Raw genomic sequence first — 19,794 nt, 5'->3', positions numbered from 1 at the left:
ATTGCAGCAAGTGGAATGTTTCCACCACGTATTTGAGTTACAGAGTTATGGTTGTTATTAAGTTTGGATATTTTTATAGACTTCTCCACTTACAATATACAAGAATGCATGCACAAATGACCCTCTTGCTTTAATGTAGTTCTCTCCTTACCTGCGCCCCATCAAGTGGCTTTGAATAAATGACTGAATAAATGCATTCAGATAGTGCTGTAATGGAGAAAAATTCAGTGTTTAATGAAGAGATGGTTCATACCCTGAGACTGTAAAGATGAGTGATGGTGACTGCAGTTTGAAAACTCTTTTTAGTTGAAAATATTGTTCCTTGGTAAGCAAAAAAGAAAGAACAAAGAACAAACATATAGTTTTTAGCAGGAAGGAGCTGCATGCACGCAGAACTGTTGCAACCAGAATTGCTTCATATATCACAGACCAGCGCCAGGCAGATAATGGGAAACAAGTTCTGATCAGGGAGCGATTATTTCTCCGTGCTCCAAGCACTGATGTGCGGAAAACTGACTACAGCTTGATTTTCTTTAACTCAAATGACCTTTTGAGGTTGGAATTAAGAATGTGATCACATTGGCCAGTAAGATGAGGTGCCAACCTGAAGGAAAATTCATAAGAGCAGTCAGTCCTTCCTCTCCCTCTCGTGCTTATGTTTTCTGTTTGAAATGGATTGTCTCTTTCCACACTGCAGCACCTGATGGAAATCTGTGGTCACATTAAGTTATCAGAGTCGGACCCAGGCAGCAATAGGAAGCAGAATGGAGAGAATTACGATGAGGTCATTTAGTTTAGTATCAGACACCCAGCGCCTCCCGTGAAGCCGCAGTGTGTGTGTGTGTGTGTGTGTTTTGCCAGCGCAGAAGGGTTGTGAACACAGAACAAAAGGCTGCTGTGAGCGATTCCGGAGCAGAGGCGCGTACCAGGGGACGCATTGGCAGGCGAGGCACAAGGCCTGTTAGCGCTGTGTCCGCTGGCCGGGAACGTGTAAGGATACTCATCCTTCTGGCCAGCCCTGCTCAGCCACGCAGGTCTTTCAGAGAGGATATAAACCTCAGCAGACACCGGTGGACATCTGCTCCGTGCCATCTGCTCTGCTACAGCCCTCTGGTTGTTAGCTCCGTCTCCCTGGACACCGCTTCGTGCTCTTTGCTTTGCTTTGCTTTGCTCTGACTGTACTGCTGATGCTTACAAACACATTCACACTTTTCAGCCTCAAAAAAGACACCACGATCCAAATGCTCTGGCACTGGATGTTTTGCCTGGAACAGGGAAAATGCAAAGGCAGGTCTTGTTCTGTGCCACTACGATGTGGTCACATGAGATCATCAATTAGCCCGTTTGTCCAGGCTCAAAACTCTTCCCTTCTCTCAACATTTTGTGTAGTTAGGCCGTATGAGTTCAGAACAGGGACAGTTCCTCCCGGTGCAGCACCTGCAGAGATTGTCACAGAGCAAATGATCGAATGCAACAGTGGAGTTTTGTGCACTAGCAACAGAGCTGTAGGGGCATCTCTCCTCCTCTCCTCCACCCCTTGAGCAATGGGTCGATCTATTCAGTGTCGGGCTAGATTTGCGATTAACACAAGGCTTTTACTGTAACTTTGTACTATTTTTTCTTTGGCCTGACATAAGCATAGTCTCAGAAAGGATGAGCCCTGGGGCTGGTCAAATTTGATAATTCCTATGTGCCTACTGTTAACATTTCACTACTGGAGAAAAGATCTCAGCTGAGAAAGACATCCAATGCTTAAAGGAGCACTGTGGGGGCACAGCTCGACAGAATGAGATGCAAGCACATTACAGGTACCAGGAGGTCTCCAGAGAAGGGGTAGGCAGTGAAGAGGGAAGCTCAGATTTCATCCTTGTCTAGGAGTTTGCGTGCTATGCGATTTGTCATGCGTTTGGTGGAGAAAGCTAAGCCTGACTGCCTCTTCCTACAGTGTAAATGTAAATCTAGAGTCATTCCCTAGAAGCCAAATGGGCAGGAGCAGAGTTAGACCCAGTGTGTTCGGTACCAAAGTCTCTGAGATGGAGGGGAGACAGCGTCTCAGGCTGTGCAGTGATAAGGTCGATCTGCAGCTCCATCCCCTGGCAGAGGGGAAGGGGGTTGTGTGCGGTGGGACAGGCTGAGCTGTGGGCTGTCGAGGAGGAATCTGTCTGAATCTGCCCCTTCCTGATGTCAACAGGGCTTCAGGCTCTGGTGTTAGTCTGCCAGACAACGCTCCGAGGGCAGAAATCAAGGTGACCAGGATCATTCTCAGGTTCAGGGGTCTATAGCATGTCACTGTATCGGGCTGAGCAGTTGCTCAAGATGAGTCCTGAGCGGGGGAGTTCAGAGTAGCAAGCAAATATTACAAGAGAAGTCCCACATAGATGCATCCCTTGCCACCAAGACAACAGGCAGTCAAATCTTCACCTTTCATGACTAAGACAGCACATTAAAATTGATTGAATGAGCCCCAGCTTACATGAAAAGGGTGCTTTATGACTGTTTATCTGAATACTTCCTTCCCTTTAAGATGCTTTTGTGTCATTAATCCAAGCTTGCGCTGCATATACTCTTTCTTGTAAGGCGCAATGAGACACACAAGACCCAGGATCTGCCGCCGTTCGTTATTAAGTTTGCAATATGCAATTGTGGGAATGATTATAATATCACCAGCTGGATTTCATCTGTCCCCGCACATTCAAACATGCAAGCTGAAATGAACAGTGACAGGAAAATGTGCTTGTTTGCACACAAATACTTTAATAACTAGCAATTTCAGAAAGAGAAAGGTAGGAGGGAAAAAAAGTTGAAGGACAAAGAACTCACATATTAAATTCTACAGTGAAGTTAACTCTTAAAAACAACATCATTAAGGCTTTCAATGTGCCTTGAATAGTAGTATAAGCAACAAAAGGGGTTAAATCTCCCCATAAATCTCTCATCCCGCGACCACTACTTTGCATGCCTTTTAAGGCATTCAGAAAATTATATTAATTTCTCTAATGTGTGCAATGCCATAAGTTCTTCTTTTTAATTATGATGATCAAAATATTGCTTAAAATTAAAGGCAGCTGCATTTGTTTCTGACGGATATCATAATTGCAATTGTAAATTAGGAAATGTAGAGTTTCCTGGTGCTGCTGTGAGTAATGGTTCTGAAATCATTATAGATAGGTAGATATAAATATACCAAGAGATATGCAAAAATAGAGCAAAAGCAAGCTAAAAGGGTAATGAGCAGAGTGAACAGGGAGTGCTGTCGCTTGGGCTGGGGGGTGTGCAAGTCTCCAAAAATCAAAAGAAGCCCCAAACAGAAAAAGAATTAATTTGAACTCTGGGTTTACCATGAGGTTTCTTTGCTGTCGGGAATGCCAGAGATTAGATAGAGTCCTGTTCCTTTCAGTTAGTCCTGCCCTTGGGCTTGACCCGGAGCAACGCTGACACGTTTTGCTGACTGTCTGGATTTGCCCTGGGTATCCGCAGGTGAAAACTGAGCAGACTTGGGGCTGGCGATGAAAAGACAAGTCAGGTCTTCCAAACCAGCACAAAAGAGGATCAGGTGACTCCTTGCACCTACTGCTCCTGAGGAGGGAATGGAAGCTGGGTTTGGGCTCCTTGCCCCAGGGTTACAGCCAGTCTGGGAGCAGAGGAATGTACTATACGGCTGCTTAAGCCACAGGGTAGATAACAAAACAGAACAGAAACAGCTGTAAAAATTGTGGCTGTATTTGCCCAAGCCAACACCCGTCTATTCAGACTGCAGAGGAAAAGGTCAAACTAATCTTATTTCTAAAGTCTTTGGCTTCCCCCCATTCCCACCCCCCGCTATTTTAAGGAAAAGCAAAATCAAAGTTTTCTAGTACTGAGGCCTTGACAACTGTATAACAGCCAGTTTAACAGCGACATTTATCAGTAGACCCTGAGCTATAACAAGTAATCAAACTCCAGCTGGTTTATCATCAATAAGCGGGGACGGAATATTAGTAACAATTTTGTAGGTTTTAGACAATGAACGCTGTAAAAAAGAGCAGTTGCGAATTGGAGACCTCCACCTGGATTTCCTGGTCAGCTAAACTCACTTGTTCAGCAGCTCCAGGTGGTGTTGCCGTGTAACTACATCACAAGAGCTGTACTCAAAATAGCAGACTGGACTGGTGACTCATTGAGTAGATAAAGAGATGGAGATAGGAAAGCAGTCAACAGCTGCACAAGGAACATCTGGAACATCACCAGATGGAAAGAAGCTGTCACTGGACCAGCTGACCACAGAGATGCAGAGATTAAACACTGTTTTGAAGATACTTGATAGAATTAAAATTAGCGGCACAGGAAACTGTAAACTGTGGAGCTTTGATGTCCTGGGACAGACCAAACTTGGCTTTTACTGTTATGCCCACAAAATTTGCAAGCACAAGTAGAGCTGAAATAATTTAACATCTGCAGAAGAATACATGTTCTTGCGTGTGTAAGAAGAGATTTCAACCTTAACTGGAGCAAAACCAAGCCCCAGAATTTGACTAGCCACGCAAGGTTCCAATAAATGCCAGTCCATCCCATAAAGCTGATTACCAAGGAAAAATTTACCTCTACTGGGGGCAGAAAGAGAAGTCGAGAGACTTCTCATGGTTCATTAAAGAAATGGGGATAATGATTTTCTTTCTTCAGCTCATAGAATCCCCTTCCGAAAGGATCTTTTGGCAGCCAGAAGCAAACTGAGCAAGGACACTGACCGATTGAAGAGCCTTTGTGGATTCTATAAACAGTATTGATTTTCACATTCACAAAGAAATGAATTGGATGCCAATTGTGTATGAACTCAGCTGTCGTGTTTTTCACATGGTGTGTCTCACTACCTGTGTGAACAGCAGCAGGTCTGCAAAACACGGGGCGCCCTCAAGGGAAAGAAGGGTGAGGAGGGAGGCAGTAGAGCTGTGGGACTGAAAAGGGTTTTTCAGTCTAATCCTCTGCAATTGTCCGCAATCACCTTAGGGAAAGCCACTGCTCAACTAACCGGGCGTAGGGAAACGTTTAAACTCAATGATCGCCATGGTGTTGACATACAGGTTACAGACTAGCCTCAGACCTTTCAGCTAAAGGAGACCAGAAGAGAAAGTGATGGATACCAAGCGAATAACGCGAAACTGAACTCCTGTCTGCTCCACAGGACTTTTCACTTGCACAAACCCAACTGTGTATGTCTCGTGCTTGACAAATGACAAAATAGAGGTGTAGGCGTCGAGCATCAGTGTCATCTCTGTGCCAGCCACAATGACTTTTCCCTTCCAGAACCTCAGAACTACCATTCAGGGCCGTCATCCACCTCTGGGAGATGGAGGGATGCAGAGGTCCCTGCGAATGGACGGGAGACCAGAGCTGTGTCCCCTCTAGTGCTGGCCACATCTGACAAGAGCAGATGTGAAAGCCATGACAAATGACATGACCTCCTGTCATAAAAATCTATCTCCTACTTTAATCTCTATCATCACCATCACCAGGAAGAGCTCAGACACTGAATCCAGGGCTGGTTTAATCTTCTGCAGGCCTGTAATGACTCCGAACCCTCTGTCTAACATCACTCAGCGTGACTGCTTAATTACAGTAATTAGGGAGCGTGGTAGCAACCCGCGCATTGTGAAGGAGGCACTGCGCTCGGGAAATGGATTCTGTGTCAGTTGGGTCCATTAGGAGGTCAGCCTGCCTGTCACGTCCATCTCCAGCCTGTGCTCCAGTCCGGGAGCCTGGGAATCCTGTCTGAAAGGTGTCAGGTTGGACCCTGTGTCCTGGGCAGGACTCATACAGCTTCTGCTCTTCCTTCCTTCCCTGCCATTCCCAACACTGCTTTGACACTCCAGCATCAGCCCCCGTGAAAGCCCACTCCTGGCTGCTCTCAGAAGACAAGGACAGTGTTTATTAGTTAGAGAGGCGTTCCTGGGAGGGATGGGGACGGCAAGGGCTGCTCTCTTACCCACCATGAAGTGTGTCTAGGTGGGACTCTAGAGCTGGCTTAGCCCTCCGCTCAGACAAAAGGCATATGGAGAATGGACACAGTGGGGATGCCACTGGGATAATGTTACTCTCATCCCAAATGCATCAGCCAGGGTGGCCTTTCCAGCTCATGGCACGTTGAGTGATTAAATGTTGCCCTCAAAGTAGGTGTGATGTTCTTCTAGAAGAGAATCTCACTCCCAACTATGTCCAGCCACCTAACCACGTTGCCTTAGGTCAGGCAAAGTAAATCCTCTTTGTCCTGTGCAATAAGTGGCTTCTGCAGGCTCGTAGCAACTCTGTACCAGACTTGAAGCCAGATCTCCTGAGCACTAGCACAAATCCTTCCCCACCAGAGATGTTCTTTTCCGTCCCGACCCACCCAGGCGTGCAGCCTGCCTGCAAATATTCCCACGGCTGCTCTCGCTCTACCTGATCTTCCCTGAACTGTAACAAAACGCATTTCACACTGGGCTTTGCACCAGGGCTGTTGATGTTTCCAGTCCTCCTGTGGTTCAGAAACACCTGCCCTGCCTGGTGTGATGCTCCTGTACAAGCACACGCGACTCCGTTCACACTTCGGTAGGCGACGCTGAGCATAGCCAAGGGACATGGATTCGAATCTGCCCCCAGCCAGGACAGAAATAATCCTGGCCCCACACCACTCCACTGAGGAAGAACTCTGGCTCTGAGTTTAATGAACCATAAATTCCAGCTTAATGAGTTTTATACTGAGGAGAATAATTAATGTAATTAGCACTGATATGAAAATGATGGTACTCGAGCCTGGATTACAAGGGGGAGGGGAGGATCTGGGGGTGAGAGCAAGCTTGGAGAAAGCTCATTCCGTCTATGGTGCTGCTCACCCAGAGGAACAGGGCTGGATGCACTCTTTAAAACCTCACCTCCCATCCACCATTAAGGGGAAGAAAACAGAGCATGACAGTACAGAAAAGGGATTAGCCATCCCCGTTTGCAGCAGAGACACGGAATCCTTCATGCAGCTCTTTCCTGTGCTATCCTTTAATTTGCAGCTCCCCCACTCCTCTCTGTACTTGCGGGATATTCTCTGCCCTCCATGGAGCCTATTTTTGCTTCTGTATGAAAAGCTCTTTAGAAAGGTGACTAGCTCCAGGACATAACAACAGCTCTTTAGCTATACAAGTATTTTAATATGTTTTACATATTTAGTGCAGCCCAAAAGGCAGTAATACTGATACTTTAGTTTTATATATATAGATTGATACGTAAAGTTCTTTATACAGAGCAGGAGGTATTCTGTTCTGAGTGAGGAGCTGGAGAAAGGGACCTCAAAAGTCACCTTAAACCCTGACCCTGATTGCACATCTGGTAGCAGTAAGGAAACAAAACAGTAATAATAATTAAAAATAACACAAAACACAAACAGAAACAAACAAAACCCAGGAATGGTTGTATTTCACGGCACCTCTGTTTGAGCAGGCATCTTTTCCACCCTATCTGTGCAAAGTGTCTCTGATACCAGCCTGAGTGTCTGTGTGACTTTTCAGCTCTAGCTGGGCATTGGTGAGATCCTCTGTGCAAATGGCACCCGTGCTATAAACCGGCACGCAGGAGGTGAATTTGGATTCTTCTTCTCTGTTCAGAAAGTACATACAGTCCTGGGGGAAGATGCCAGGTTCCAGAAATACAGGATAAACCCGTCTTTGTGGATAGCATTGCCAGCAGTCTGCTTTCAGCATCCTGCGCTGCTGCTTGGATCTGCGCACTATCCTGTGCCACGTTGTCCCTGAGGATAAGTTTTATCTCTCCTTGAATCACCGTGAGAAACAACCAAGAGAAACTCTGGAGTTCTCAGCAACGTGTGCCGTGCTCGTGACAGCTCATTGCATGCAATGCAACAGACACCTACCTGGTAACGACCAGCTTTGGCTGCTGCTAATGCAGGCTTTGTGCAACCCACTGACTGCGACACAGAGACCCTTTTGCGCTCCCTTCATGACCCCCCACCCAGCCCTCTGCCATTTGCGAGCCCAGATCTGTGGCTAAATTGTTCCAAAAGGTCTTTATCCAGATACAGAGGCTCTATCGTTGTGCAGTGGAGCGTTTTTATTAAAAAATATCCTGGGGAGTTTTCATTCTCAGAGTTAGTGGCTTGAGCTAAAAATTCTCTAATTGTGTATTGATCAAATCTGACTGATAGGGCACCTCCCAAGCAAGCACGAGGTTCATGTTCAGCTGGACTGGATTGATGCCCTGTTCCCCCATGATCCCATGTGTGCTTGCACACACACACACATCTGTCTGTCTGTCCGTCCTCCATCCCCCGCAGGATCCATTGCTTCTCTCTTTTTTAAGCAGAGGTTTCTCTTTAAAGATGGGGGTTTATTCCGCTGCCTGTTTGTTGTGTGTATCCAGCTATTGCTAATCCCAGATTAAGCAGGAAGCCCTTCCTGCCAGCTGCTGCAGGCTCTGTGCCCCTTGACCAAAGTGCACCTGATCGCCATGTGTGCGGAAACAGCGGGACAGCAGCACTGCCCCCTCACCGCACCGTGACTCATGGTGCTAACGGTGTGTCATCAAACAGGAGCGGAGATGGAGTAGTCTCCTCCCTTGTGTTATCGATGGGGTAGAGGAGGGGTCTGTGGGCTCCCCATCCCTCTCTGACAGACCCCACACAGGAGTGCAGCAGGGGTTGTTGAGCTGTATTGTGCAGCAAAGACAGCCACAATGCGTTTGTTGTCTTAAAACAATGTTCAGTGCATACCTACATATGGAACTGGAAGTGTTGCTTGCCTGCAGAAGGAAATCAGGGCACTCGCAAGAGAAGTGGGGGCATCTTCAGGGATTACTTCACCTATACCTTCCCCATATAGCTGCTGGCCCACAGGACCAGCTGTTTGTGGCTCTGAAACTATTCCACCCATGGGGAAGCTGGGAGGAGACTTCTCAGAAAGATAACAGTTAAAATTAATGAATGAAAGCGATATCTCTCACAGAGAACCTGGGCATTATAATTATGTCTGTATTGCTCTGGGGGCAGAACTATAGCAGTAATGGGCACCAGGAATTGCCGTGCAGGTCCCCTGGGCGCTGCTCCTTTACGTCCCATGTCCCCACCGGTGTTGCAGACACTGAAGGATGCCTGAGCAGGCAGAACTCAGCCAGTAGCTTCTGGGGCCCAGTGCAAAGGCAGGAGTGTGTGTGCATGTGTGTACATTTGGGGGTGTGAAGGTGCAAGGGGTGATGGATGTAGCGAACAACACGGGGAGAAGCCACAACAGGCAAAAGGGAAAAGATCAAGCACCTCACACAAGTTTCACAGCTACAAGAGAAGTTGCCATAACTTTTCAATTCACCTTTATTTAAGCTTATTATCAGTCTTTTCCATCTCCGAAAACTCTTGTGTTATTGCCACCGACATACGGAACAGAAATGATGACATTTCACTCCAGTAACAGGAAGAATGGCTTCATTTCTCAAACCAATAACACACAGAAATAAAACCAGTTCCTCGCATAGCCTGCTAGCACACTGCATCATACTCCACCAGGTTCCTGTTCAGCAATCTACCCCGAACAGTGTCACTGGATGGCTCTCCTCCTGGAGAAGGGATGTCTTAAAATCAATTTGCAGCTCTCCTTAGCATTGCTGCAGCAGGAGCACAGACAGTGTTAAGCCCAGACTAACAGCTGCAGCAAAGTTTGGACATGGCAATTAGGCAAACACTGTGCAACTTGATGGAAAGAGAGGGGGGAATAAGAGCCCTGAATCAGAACCGTTTCTAAATGCAGCTTTTCGAAACCGAAACAAGGGACTTGAACATCGCTATCTCTTTCTTCAGGGGTTTCCCGCTTTTTCATAGGGTACAAAGGAATTTAGTGGTATGGAGAGACTCTCATTTGCCGTTTTTGTGAGACTAACCCAGTTTTTAAGGAGAAGAGGGGTTGTTAAGAGGCAAAGAGAAGCGAGACATCCCTAAGCTTAATATATGTGCTGGCATAAGTCAAACTACTGCTTTGAATTTAGGCTTTTCTTGCTTTTCCCTTTCTCAGGAGGATTGAAATCCTCTTGCTTTGCTGAAAAGCACAGTAAAACCCTTTGTGGCAGCCTTCTGTGGGCAGCTCACATCCAAAGCTGCACACGGCAGCTGCGGTTTCTGTGTAATGCTGCAGTCTGTAGCTCTGCTTTCCCCCTCCTCTTCAAAGCATCGTTCCTCCAGCCCCCTGGACCATTTTCTGCCTCCTCTGGCAGACAAGCACTTTGTGGAGCTTGTTTCCTTATGTATCTGAAGACCTGACTGTATTCCACTTCTCATTTAAATCCTTAGATCTGTCTGGAAGTGCATCAGGTGAAGGCTCCTAATCAAATCTACTCTAATTGCCACTGGGCGGGCAGCATCCTGCTATTACAGGCATGCAAACAGGGAAGCGTATAATGGACTTCTGCTTGCTTTTCTCCATGGTCAGTGGTGCTGGGTTGATCCCAGGATGGTTGATTCCCCTGGGTTTCCCAGCACCTCGTCGCCTTTCCAAACAGAGTGACCAAAGGCAGATTTCTCAGACTCCGAAACACGGTTCTCTTGCTGGGGTGAATGTGTTGGCTATGGCTTCAGTTCACAGCATACCAAATTTTCAGCTCTGTGGTAACCAGAAAGTACCCCAAGGTATGTTGAGGAGAGAACCAGAGAGAAAAATACATTATCTGAGTCCGTTGATGTCAGGAAGTGACTGGCTGAATTCTCTGGAGGCTGGCAGAGAAATGTGAATCCAAGCGACTCCACAAAGGGTTCTATTATTCAAGACCCAAAAGATGGTATTGGAAAAGCTGTGTTTAATGATCCCCCAGGAATAAGAGCACTCCATGTAGTAGCACATACGAAAGCTGCTATGCCTGTTAGAGGTACCTCCTCTTCTAGCTTGGCCAAGAAATCAGTGCCGCTTCACCCACACCTCACCCAGCCAAGCACAGCTGTCACCGTGCGTGCGGCGTCATCCTCACACAATGCTATATTGCCCAACTTTCTGAAGTGTGAACTTCTCTCTTACATACGTATCTATTTATTAGCCCGCAGGGAATCCATGAGGTAGTGTGAACACAGATGTGCTTCTCTGTGGAGGAAGATGGATGAGCAGGGTGAGTCTTGAGGCTACTCCAGGTGATGGGAACACAGGAAGTGCATAGAACAACTATAGCTGTTTGGATTCAGATACACGGAAATAAAGCGACGCCTCAGCCCGTGTGGCACGGCAGGAGCTGGGCTGGTATCATCCAATGTGCTCTTCATACCTCCTCTTATGGGGAGGCTTTCATCTTGATGGTAGTTTCACTTCTTATTTGTACAAGTAGCACTGAAACATCGTTCGGTATCCGGGCAGCAGGATAATGGTGTGGTCCCCATCTCTCTCTCCCACATGCACTTTGCTCAAACATCCTCATGGTTTCCAGAGTAATGTCAAGTGTGCAATGTCTGCAGAATGCCAAATATGCAACTCGAGACAAAGGAAAACAAATGCCCAAGAAGGCACATCCCCTTGTTCACAACTGTCCCAGTCATCATCTCTCGTGTGCCATACCTGGGTGAAACACATTAAAGTTATCCTTGAAACCAGGCTCTCACACAGGATTCCTTTTTCTCCTCTTCTTTGCTTTTATATACATTGAAGTATAAATCTATATTTATTTTTCCTCTAATACAAGTGAACACAAATGTGATGTGGAGATAAATTCCTGTCTCTATAACACTTTGTGGTCACAGGAATGTACATGTTTGGATTCACACACCCACACACATTCCAATATCAAAAAATCTGTGGTCCCAAAACTAAGATGCTTTTTAAAAAGTTAAAAGACCAGATTCCTCTGTTGGCTTTTATCCTTCATTAAGAGCAAAAAGATTACCTGAAATCACGATCTATTCTTTATATTCTGCCTGAGTTAATTTGAAAATTCCAATCAACAGATGCAAGGAAGAGAGGGGGGAAACTCGTGGGGGGTCACATTAGGCTTTGAAAAGGAAAATTAGAGAGAATGTTTTCCTTTCTAATTTTTTCCCCTTTGAGTTTCAGGTTATAAGGTGGTTATTTAAAGGATGCTTTCTCCAGATGTGTTGGCTTCAAAATACATCCCTATGCTGTCTGGATTTAAAAGAGTCGATCTAAGAGACTGGGTGTGGGAGCAGCAGGGAAAAAGAACCAAAACAAACCCCCTAAACCAAGCCCTTTGCTTCTATTCTTGGGCTGGTTTTGAGCATCTTTTATTATAAGCATCTTATTATTTGTTTCATCAGTCTTGGCTGTTTAGCTCTTCACAACTGGGATTTCCCATCCCCACTGCCAAGGGGGAAACAAATTTCTCCAAAGGAGGAAAAAATATGCGACGGTTTCAGATTTGAGCATTGGCTGTGCCGTAAAGGTTCACACAAGATGGAACAAGAGCTGTGAAGAATCCACACCCAGCTACTTTGGTGCAAACAGTGTAGAGATTGACGGAAGGAAACCTACAAACATTTAGTGGGGTTGGGCACATCCTATCCAACACAGGGCAGCTGCCACTCGCACACACATGCACACACATAGTCAGCTTGATACAGCATGGCCAGCATGAGAAAAGAACGTCACCCTTCAAAGTTACCCTTGCGAGTACTGAATGTGATGTGGGCAAAGGCAAAGTGTTCCCTTGAGCGTTAGCAAGCCAGGCAGATACTTAAGCTACTCATGTCGATTACAATTGCACCATAATTTAAAAGTCAATAAATAAAATAAGCGCTGGCAAAGGGAGGATCTAAAAGGCCTTGGCTGTTGAGCAACAGGGTTAGGAGAAGTGAAAAACATGATCTTCTTCATTTTGTTGTGTTGACGCTTTAAACATACTGTTCCTTAGGACAGATGTAAGGAGCCCGAGAACCGGGAGGTGGGCAGCAGAAGGAGATGTCAGAATGGTGAGGATAAAGATCTTGCGGGAGATCTGACAGGGGGGTATAGACGTGAGGGATCTTCTCCATATATCGATCTTCATGTGAGTAACAGCGGCTCAGGTAATCACTCGCATTCGATATCTCTGAGTGACACTTTCCAAAGTTCTGTAAGTAGAGACAAAAGCGAACGGGTGAAAACTCTGGGATTGTTGACTATAAAACATACAACTCTTCAGTTCCTTGCCGAGACACACATATAACAAACAGGGTGGAAAATTGAAGAGGTGATAAATCCTTACATTTCAAAATTTCTGGCTCATTTCCAGAAATATCCATATTGTTGATGAATGCATATGGATTTTGTATGGCTTGCCCCTCTCTGGATAAAACAGGCAGTCAGCCAAGAAAGGACAGTTTATTTTCAATCTTCCTAACTCTTCCATACCTGAGTTGTTAAAAAGCAGTTCTTGTGTGCATTGTTCATCTAATCCAGGCTCATGCTCTTTTATTTAAAGGACACGTGTCTGACCAGGGACTTTGGAGACAGAATGGTTTATTGTATCTAACGTTTACCTAGGAGATAGGAGTGCATGTGCTAAGCTTTACCTGTGTGAGCAGTGCCACTGAAAGCCTTGGGGGCAGTTTGGTAAGTCAAATCAACTACAGAGAATATAAAGCACTCGTAACATGGAGACTGCTCCGTGGTGCATCTTCCTCTGATGAAGTGCATTCTGATGGACGCTTTGCAAAATCTGATTCCTCCTCTTTAAGCGCCAAATGAAATGAAAGCCCCTCAGAGTCCAAAGTGCTTTAACTTAACAAAGCTCTCCCACCGCCCAGGACTGTGGCTCCCCAGAGGGTGGCAGCAGATGGGAAGGATTTCTCCTTGCTCCCTTTGCTCTGGTTTAAAGCCCTGCAAGAGGACCCAAGCAGGATGGACATCTAGCGAGGACGGTGCTTTTGGTCTTTAAAATCCACCCACATTCATCGGCTCTTTCCTCTGAGAGAGAGTAAACGCACTGGCAATCAACGTTTATGCCTGTGATTTGAACTAGGGCTGGTTGAAGCAAGTAACTTGCCCTTGAGTCCTTCCTTGTTCTCTTTCAAATTACCAGAAACAGTCAGTTTAGTGGAAAGGATGAGGATTTGACCCTAAGGAGAAAACGCCTGAAGGAACAGAACAATCTGCTCATCTGCTGCCTGTTCCTAGATAAATATTTCACTAGGATGCTTTAAAAAATCATATGGAAAACAAAGTGTCAACAATAATTTATTGATGGTTCAGACTGCTAGAAGAAGCAACAAGCAAGTAGGAGAGCTGCACAGACTGACGGCAATTTCGGGACCAGCCTCCCTGAGAGCAACGAAGGCCACTAGAGGATGGAGAGCACCAGGAAAACACCAGCAATGCCGAGGATAATCTGATTTTCATTCCCCTTTCCTTGGCAAAACTGTAAGCCTCACCACTGAAGCTTTTAAATGTCAAGGTCTTGACCTGGCCAGATAGCAAAGAAGAAGAGATTCTAAGCCCCTTCCATTTAGAACTGCTGTGTTAATATCTGAAATACAGGTGGGCCAATGCCACAGCTACCTCGTGAGGGTTTTGTAATAGCAAAATGAAAAGGTGGAGAGGTGCTGTGCAGCGTTACAGCTGTTTAAGTGGAGGAACTCAAGTCAGGGGACATGAGGAAACTTCACTAACTCTACAATCTCTCCCTAGCCACTTAGGCAGCCCTGATTCACAGGTCTCACATTCTCGGGTGGGAGGTATATATACACAATAACGTTAAGCCTCTGCAGAATTCAAGGCTCGGATATGCACTTCTATTTGGCCAGGTGAGCACGAACAAGCTCTTCTTTCTGGCCAGCGTTTTGTGCTCACTCTTCACAGGTGGGAGTGGGGCCAGATCAGGGCAGCTGGAGAACACCAGCGTCATCGGGCTCAAAATAAGAGACTTCTCTGTCTCCTTTCACCTTTGTTCAGCATGTGAAGCCAGGAGCCACATTGCTCTGGCTTTGTTCCCTGATCTCATTCCCAAGCAGCAAAAAGGAAGAGAATAAAATCAGCCTGGTGTTTTTTAACATATTTAGCAGCCAGTGCCCTTTGACTTCCTTCCCCAGTCCCACTGTGACTTTTCCCAAATCTAATTTATCTTTAACAAAGTTTGAAATTAAATTAGGGATAATGAACTAATTAAATTGAGCCGGCACACAATTCTGCCACCTTCCCCCACCTTCCTTTTCCCACTTGCCTTCGTTTCCAGCATGACTCCATACAATTCTTCATTATCTGGGTTACATCCTCCCCTCTCAGTTTTACGTTCAAGAGCTTGATTAAAGGGGATGTCAGCAATCTGTCTGTTTCAGACAACCTGGCAGATTACCTGTAAACAGTCTTTATTTGATTGAATTAGCTTTCGTTTTTGCCGTGACTTACTCTCAGCCCTTCTCCATCCTCTATACACCTATCTCCAGCATTTCTTCTATTTGCAGATAGTACCTCTGCTAACACTAGGTGTGCTGCAATGTCTTTCCCTCCAATCTGACCATATGCTGGACTTTTAATCATTCCTAAAAAATGAGTTGTTAATGGTCTAAAAGTGAGAAACTTTTCAGGGTCCTGAGGATTCCTCTGCTATAGTCTCTGGAAAAATCTGAAGGCTCTGTTACATGTGCCAGTTGGGCAGACAACATTACACAGGATTGTGGGGTTTGCTATTGCTCAAGAGCCCAAGAGCCTACTAATAACCTCTCGTGCTGTTTAAACTTGGTTTTAGTCTTTCAGCATGGCTCACAAATAGAGGTAGGCTGGTCTTCTCTGCTTGGCCAGACTCAGGGCAAATGCTGTTGGATGTTCGTGTACTCATTGGATGTGTTACCCTGTTCCCTTGGGAAAAATCCCTGCTGTTCAAAACCATTCATATCTCGGGGTGCTACTACTCTGACCCTCTCCATCAGTAGGCTTTGGATTTGGGGATGCAGCACAGAGCGATGAATAGAAAGCAGCAGTTTTGATGAGTGGCAGCAGCAGGGGACTGTTATCATACTGTGGACCAGTTGGTGGAGAGGATGTAGGTGTTGGAAGGTAGAAAATATAATGGGAACCAAAAATAAGAACATGGGAGCCTCACACACTGTCCTGCCTGTTCCCAAACTCCCTGCTCAGCATTTTCGAGCTGTTTTTCAATTTTTAAGCATGGCTGCAACTTAAGGAGTCTCCCAGCATGGTTATGCGCTCTGTTTGACACCTTTTCTATGAAGGAGCTCCTGGAATAGCCACTGTCCTGAGTAAAGAATAAACATTAGCGTGTCAGGGACAAGCAGGAGCCAAAATATAGGGTAAGAACCTATGATGATGCACCCACAGGCATGCGCAAGTATTATTTATGCAGAAAACTTGCACATAAAGTTGTGCTGATAGGAAGGAAAGGTGGCAACCAGGAGCTGAGTCAAGGCTGCTACGTTTGCTGGTTCTCCAGTATCCCCCGCTCCGTCTGCACTAAATCTGCAACCGGCGCAGGCTTAGTGGCTTTACAGGGACATTCCGAAAGCTGCGTTGGGAATCTGAACTGCGAGCAGGAGTGTGGGAAGGTGAAGGGGGAGGAAATAAGTTTTAAAACATTTAAAAGAAAAAAATCAATCTGATCTTAGCAGGGAGATTTTGTGGCGGTGAGATTACACCTTCAAAGTACCATATGACTGGCTTTATTTTTACTTCAGAGAAACTGGGAGGATTTCCAAATTTGGATTTGGAGGATTACTGTCCTTTTGCTGACAATAAAATCCCCCACCCCAGAGAGGACAAGGCGAGACCTCCCAAGGTGGATTAGGGAGCTCTTGCCTTGTTTATAACAGGGGGGTGGTCCTCCGGTCCAGCCCAAGAAACTGTTGGGCATTGGGGGTGAAGGCACAAGGGAAAGTGGCTGTTTCCACCCACATCTTCCTCCGGGCTGGCAGTTCCACCCTGTGTGTGTGTGCGGGAGGCTGGCGGTGCTGCTGCCTGTTGGTGACAGTGACAAACGGACACCACACCCCAACGGAGGAAAGAAAAACCAAATTGATCCAAAACTTACTGTCCACTCTCGCTCGTTACGTCTACGAAGACCTTGATCCTCATTCTGGGAGCAGGGGTGGGTGAGACACCACAAGAGAGAGAGGTTACCGTCCTGATCCGCGCCAGGTCTGCTGAAGACACTGAGCTGGAAGGGTTTTGCTACAGCAGGGGAACTGCAGGGCTGCTTTCAGCACAGGAAAACGGGGACCACAGGGCTAATGCAACTGAACTAACCCGTTACCTTCCACACAGACGTTTCTGCTCCTCCTTCAGACGTTCCTAGTCTGCAGGGGGGCACTACATCAACAGACCTGTCCAGCAGCCCTTTTTAAAACCACCATTTTTCTTTTGCTTATCCTCTTGTATGGAGCTATTTCCCTACTTCCCAAGGATCCAGTTCCCTTGCCCTTTATTACCTTCTTCTCCAAACTGCCCCTCTCGATCTCCAAGCTACTGCTTCTCTGTATGCCCCCTCTGATCTGCCCTGGGTGATCTGGGAGGGATGCAGTGAACTGCAAAGTACCTCATTTCTCCCCTTGTTTTCTACCTTGTCACCCCACTCTTGTATGCACCTCTTCATTGTGTACTCCTGTAGCTCCATCAAACCCACAGCTCCTTTCTCCCATTTAAAAGTCAGCAAAAGGAAGAGGAAGGAGCAAGGCAGAAGCTGCAGTCAGCACAACTCGGGGAATACGCTGGAGTGAGGGATAGTCATAACCAAGGAGCGGGTTTCCAATGGCATTTTCTTGGACAACAGCTCTTGGCATCACCCAGCAAATCTCCTATGAGGTGGGAAAGGAGAGTTGCCTCCCATTCAGACAGGGACCTGGTGCCTTGAAAAGGGCATAAATATAGGGTAAGGGAATGCTAAAAGAGCTGGAGACAGCACTGGTAGCTAGAGGTGGTCCAGAACAATAATTTGTGGGTTTAAACGTAAGCCGAGTCCTAATCAGTGCCTGCCACAAGACCTGAGCTTGAAGGAGCTTGGTGATGCTTAAACAAAGTGGTCAGAAAAATACGAGAACAGGGAAACAGTCAGGTGTGTTCTCTAATTTTGAGGAGAGCACCAAAGAAAACAATCTTTCTCCCTTCTTCTCAAGCATTCAAACATGCTGTCTGCACCAGCCTCATGCAACACAAGCTCTTTTATTTTTGCATACACTGTCCCTCTCTGACTGTCTCTTATTCACTCACTCACTCAGATGCAGGAACCTTTACGTGTTCCCATATTCTCGCTCTCTCCCACCTTGTTCTTTCACACATGCACATATGCTCCATCTTATCTATAGTTGCTTCCACACACACAAACTCTTTTTTCCTTGCAGTCAGTTCCCTTTCCTTTCCCTCCCCTTCTTGTACTGACTAGCTTAGCAAGGCCCTCTTAACACCTCCATGAGGTTTTATCTTCGGTTTCTGCACATCCTAGTATTGCTGCTTTGCTTTACAGAGCTGAGCCTTGCAAAAATTCCCCAAACCAAATCCCTCACCACGAGCTGTACCCTTCAAACCCATCTCATTTCTCCCTATGCCTCCAGCCACACTGACTGCAGGCAGGCTGACCTCTGTTCTGAAACAAAGCCATTAACCCTGACCCCCCCAGACACACTTTGCCTCACTGTAGAAAGCAAAGGGAAGCACTGCAAAGAGCATGCACAGAAAGCAAGGTAAGACAAAGGCATTTCTGTCAGCACCCCCAGAAATAAGGGTAGCGAAGAGAGCAGGCAGCATGCAGGAGATGGATGGAGTGGGCAGGAGGACAGGCTGGATGCATGGGGACATTCCACCGATAGGGAAGGAGATGCAGGGGGAAGCGCTGATTTCAGAGGGGCGCAGTGAGGAAGGCAGAGTGCGATCGTGTACCTTGAGGCCAGAATCTGAGGGGTAAAGGGCCTAGAGTGACATGCGCTAGCGTAAGTTGGGCTGGATGGTTGCATACTCGACTAGGTCTCCGCCAGCATGGATGGAGGTCCGAGGACTGGGTGACGAGGCCAGAGCGGAAGTGTCCAGCTCTGCATAGTGGACATCAGAGTCCTTGTTGCCAGAGTTCTGGAGAGAAGAGAGCAGCAAGGTGGTGGGGAACACAGGAGGGAGGAATTGGGGTTGAAGTGGGGTGGTGGGAGGAGTGAGAACACAGGAACCGTGCAGAAGGTGGGGAGCAAGTGAATGAGAGGGGAGCAGGAGTGTGTGAATGGTGGAGGGAGAAAGAAGAAAAGGGTGGTGGGGGGAGGAAGAAAAAAGAGTTTAAAAGAGGGAGGTAGGGTGGTAATGAACAATCAGTCAGGTAAAATCCCAAACCAAAGCAAAGGTCCCAATGGCACTGCTCCCCAAAACCACCTTCAAGCCCAGGTTGGCTAGCACTCCCAGCAACTGCCCCTTCTGCCCCTTTTACTGGGGCTGCTCCCAGCAGCATCAGCCCCTCTGGGATCAGCGTTTTCCTTAGCCGGGGGTGGTTCAGTGAATTAAAACCTTATCAGATACCCGAGCTGCCAGCTCTGACCAGGAAATTGGAGTTCGTCAAAACACACTGGAGGCAAATGTAGAGTTGGGGGCATGAGTGAAAATCATGGGGGAGGCTTGAATTTTGGGTGTCAGGGAGGAGGTACCTGGAGGGAGCAGCTTCAAAGCCATAGCTCCAGGGGCAGGTTTGCAGCAGACACGTTACCATAGGGAAATGACACTGCTTAGCCCATACTGTTTTGCACTAGCGTTATGGCTGTAGAGTTCTTCCATGCCACATTTTTACATGAGGCTTGACTGCACAGTATGCTACTGCAGATTAGCTATGCAGCATGATTTTGTCATTGTAATAATGTCTAATAGATGCTAAAAGCATCCTTCATTGGCATGAACATATTTATGGGTATTC

General features: G+C 46.6%; 1 protein-coding gene across 1 annotated transcript in view; it reads right to left on the bottom strand.

Annotated features, from left to right (window-relative positions):
- Nucleotides 1–9,327: 9,327 nt before the first annotated feature.
- NECTIN1 (nectin cell adhesion molecule 1) overlaps nucleotides 9,328–19,794 on the bottom strand; it is a 95,785-nt gene continuing 85,318 nt past the window's right edge. The window contains exon 9 of the mRNA XM_082070560.1: nucleotides 9,328–13,039. Within this exon, the coding sequence (XP_081926686.1) occupies nucleotides 12,821–13,039 (219 nt within the window). The 3' untranslated portion in view covers nucleotides 9,328–12,820. The remainder of the gene's footprint in view (nucleotides 13,040–19,794) is intronic.

This window comes from Streptopelia decaocto (assembly GCF_964273445.1).
Source record: "Streptopelia decaocto genome assembly, chromosome: 21".
In the NCBI taxonomy this organism is placed as follows: Eukaryota; Metazoa; Chordata; class Aves; order Columbiformes; family Columbidae; genus Streptopelia; species Streptopelia decaocto.
This window is presented reverse-complemented; position numbering and strand designations above follow the sequence as displayed.